Source organism: Camelina sativa, chromosome 12 (assembly GCF_030686135.1).
Source record: "Camelina sativa cultivar CO46 ecotype springtype chromosome 12, ASM3068613v1".
In the NCBI taxonomy this organism is placed as follows: domain Eukaryota; kingdom Viridiplantae; phylum Streptophyta; class Magnoliopsida; order Brassicales; family Brassicaceae; genus Camelina; species Camelina sativa.
The window spans coordinates 33,313,965-33,316,795 of NC_141891.1; the positions used below are offsets into that span (position 1 = coordinate 33,313,965).

General features: G+C 40.8%; 1 protein-coding gene across 1 annotated transcript; it reads right to left on the reverse strand.

Annotated features, from left to right (window-relative positions):
- Positions 1 to 285: 285 nt before the first annotated feature.
- On the reverse strand, positions 286 to 2,547 carry LOC147932978 (uncharacterized). The gene is made up of 3 exons (XM_087477239.1): positions 2,381 to 2,547; positions 1,594 to 1,618; positions 286 to 1,501 (listed from the first exon to the last, which is right to left on the reverse strand). The coding sequence occupies exons 1-3, from the start codon at positions 2,545 to 2,547 to the stop codon at positions 563 to 565; spliced, it is 1,131 nt and encodes a 376-aa protein (XP_087333365.1). The 3' UTR covers positions 286 to 562.
- Positions 2,548 to 2,831: the final 284 nt, after the last annotated feature.

Sequence of the window (2,831 nt, forward strand, 5' to 3'; positions counted from 1 at the left end):
CCCCACTCATGCATGTAAAGAGTGATATGAGAGTGACACCTCACTGTCTCTCTTGTGCCAAGTGTTGATGGAGTAATGTAGTGATGACACCTAACCCCTTGCGTGTGGTATGCATGCGTCGCCTACCCCTCTCTATAGATAGTCTCTCATTTTCTCACTTGAAGAGAAAAAGAGAGAGAGACGCCTAGAGGCTGTTGGCGAGATATAGAGAAGAGAAAAGAGTGAGTTTTATTCTAAGTGTGAGAAGAGAGAGTTGTGAGAGCTTCATCTGGGTGAAGATCGGTTGAAGCAACGGGGATATTGGGTTGCAGAAGTTGAAGTACTTGGCCCATCATCCTTAAAGGAGTAGAGGAAGTCATGTTTAATTTGGCAGCTCATTCCAAACCTGACATAAAGAGATGTAACATCCGTTTGAGGGAGTACGAGTCTCTTCTTATGCATGCTTTTGAAGATGTAACCATAATAAGCATAGAAACCCTTCTCTGTTTGGCCATCCAAATAAGTAGTCTTCTTGAGGTAGGCTGGATCAAGCCTTGCAATTTCATGGTCAAACTCACCAAGCTCAACTCCGTTTGCTGACAAGTCCACCCATACTTAGAACAGGGGTCTTATATGTTGTTGTCCAAACCCAACCTTGGTAGTGAAGCATTTGATGAAGGAAGACAGCAGCAACACATGTATTTTCAGCATTGGACAATGGAGGATTCCTTTCCTCATAGGTTCTTTTGAAAGGTTGCAGCCCTGCTAGAAGACAACCAAGTTCATTGGCTTGAACTCCTCCAGCTTCTCTTCTTGCAAAGAGAGTGTGAGAGAGAACCTTGTGAGCATATCTCACTGTAGGATGTTGGATGCCTGTGTTCTTAACTTGACCAGCTATGTAATTCCCCACAGCAATGGATTGCCAAAAAGATTCATACTCTTTTGGGTTAGTGTTGTATTCTAGACTTGTTCCTGGTTGAAAACCATAGATAGCTCCCAACTCTCCAAAGGTCATCTTGTAGTGCTTCCCTTGAACTTTAAACTCAAAATACCCAAGATCATTAGTCTCCTCCACCATCTCATCTTCATAATAAGTCACTGATAAGGATGCAAGGAACTCTCTTGTTGGCTCAACATATGTGGGAAAAGCCATATTGAAGAACTGTCCTAATTCCAAAGTTGTGAAGATAGTTTGCATGTCTTCAAGGAGGCCAGCATTGTGAAGGAATTCATGATCTGGATATCTAGTTGGAGCAAACTTGATCTTCTTAAGGCGCTGCATCAGTTGGGAATAGGTAGGCTTCTTCTTGATTAGTTTAATCTGCTTTTCCTTGGCAGCTGGAGGTGGTGGACAATCAGACTCACTCTCACTCATATCCTTTTCCTCTGAATCATTATCCTCAATCTCAAGCTCCTTACTCTTCTTCTTGCTTGCTAGAGCTTTTTGTTTACCAAGTGAAGACTTAGACTGAGTTGCTTTCTTCTTCTTCCTCTCAACAACCCTTTCTACAACCTCCTTTGCCTTAGTTTGTTTTTCTCAAGGTCTCAAGTTGGTTCTACCCATTGTTCCTATCAAAAATACAAAAACACTTGAAAAATATTAGTAAGGCTCACTAGGAGCCACAACTTGAATCCCCAACTAGCAAATGCTAAGTATTTAAGAGATAAATCAACAATATTAAACAAAGGAACAAATGTGAACCAACTTAGATACAAACTTAACAATCAAACTCAAAATTACTTCTTAAAAATTTAAAAACTCAATAAACCACCAAAAATGATCAATTGGTCTCCAAAACTGCTAGTCTCTTCCAGGATGTTTAATTGAACAATAGACAAAGTAAAGAAACAATAAAACTTAAATTTCCCCAAAATTTTTGATTTTAACAATTCTCAAGAACCCTAAATGCTCATAAATCAAAATTTTCGAAATTAAACATCAAACATAACAATTCAAACGAAATTGGAACCAGCTAACATCAATATAAAGCTAAACAACCTAAAATCAATGCATAAATAACTGGCTGGTCGATTCTAGCATATATTGGGTTCAAACTTGAATGAGAGAAAAGGAGAGATAGAATATCTTACCTTGTTGTCGATGAGTAGTGAAACAGAACTAGAAGGTGGAGTTAGAAGTAGTTAAAAGAGCTTGCAAAACCGAAACCAACACATCAAAAATCTTTGAAAACGATTGAGAGATGAGAGAGATACAAAGATTTTAGTGTTCTAAGGATATAAGGAGCTTCAAATCGACAAGGAGAGAAGAGAGAAGAGAGTTTCGGGTTTTAGGAGGCTGAGAGAAGGAATAAACCGGCCAAAATTGATTTGAAAAGTTGAAAAATCAAACCGGTTTACTAGGATTGGACCGAATTAAACCGAGAAGGAGAAGGAGACTTACCTGGACGATCTCCATCGGTCGGCGTTTGGCCGATGGCTGTGCCCGATGGTCTCACTCGGCCATGCTTTGGTTGAGTGTCCTGCCCGCTGATTGTCGCGATCAAAGTCTTCCTTTTCACTCGTCACTCTCAATAGGCCATGGCTTGACCGATGCTCCCAACCGCTCATAGTCGCACACGGCCACGACTTGGCCTATGGTCTTGAACCGATGGAATCACGCCGGCACGGTTTGGCCGCATCTCTTGCCCGCTCATGGTCGCGATCGAAGACCTGCTTTACACCCATGAGTCTCAATCAGCCATGCTTCATCTGTTCAACACCAAGTTCACACAAGTCTCCCAAACTTCCTATTGTTCAAAACTCAAAAACACAAAACCTTAAACACACATACTAAAAGAAATGTATATGATATTTACATAAGGATACCATGGGAATGCCTCCCAAGTGCGCTT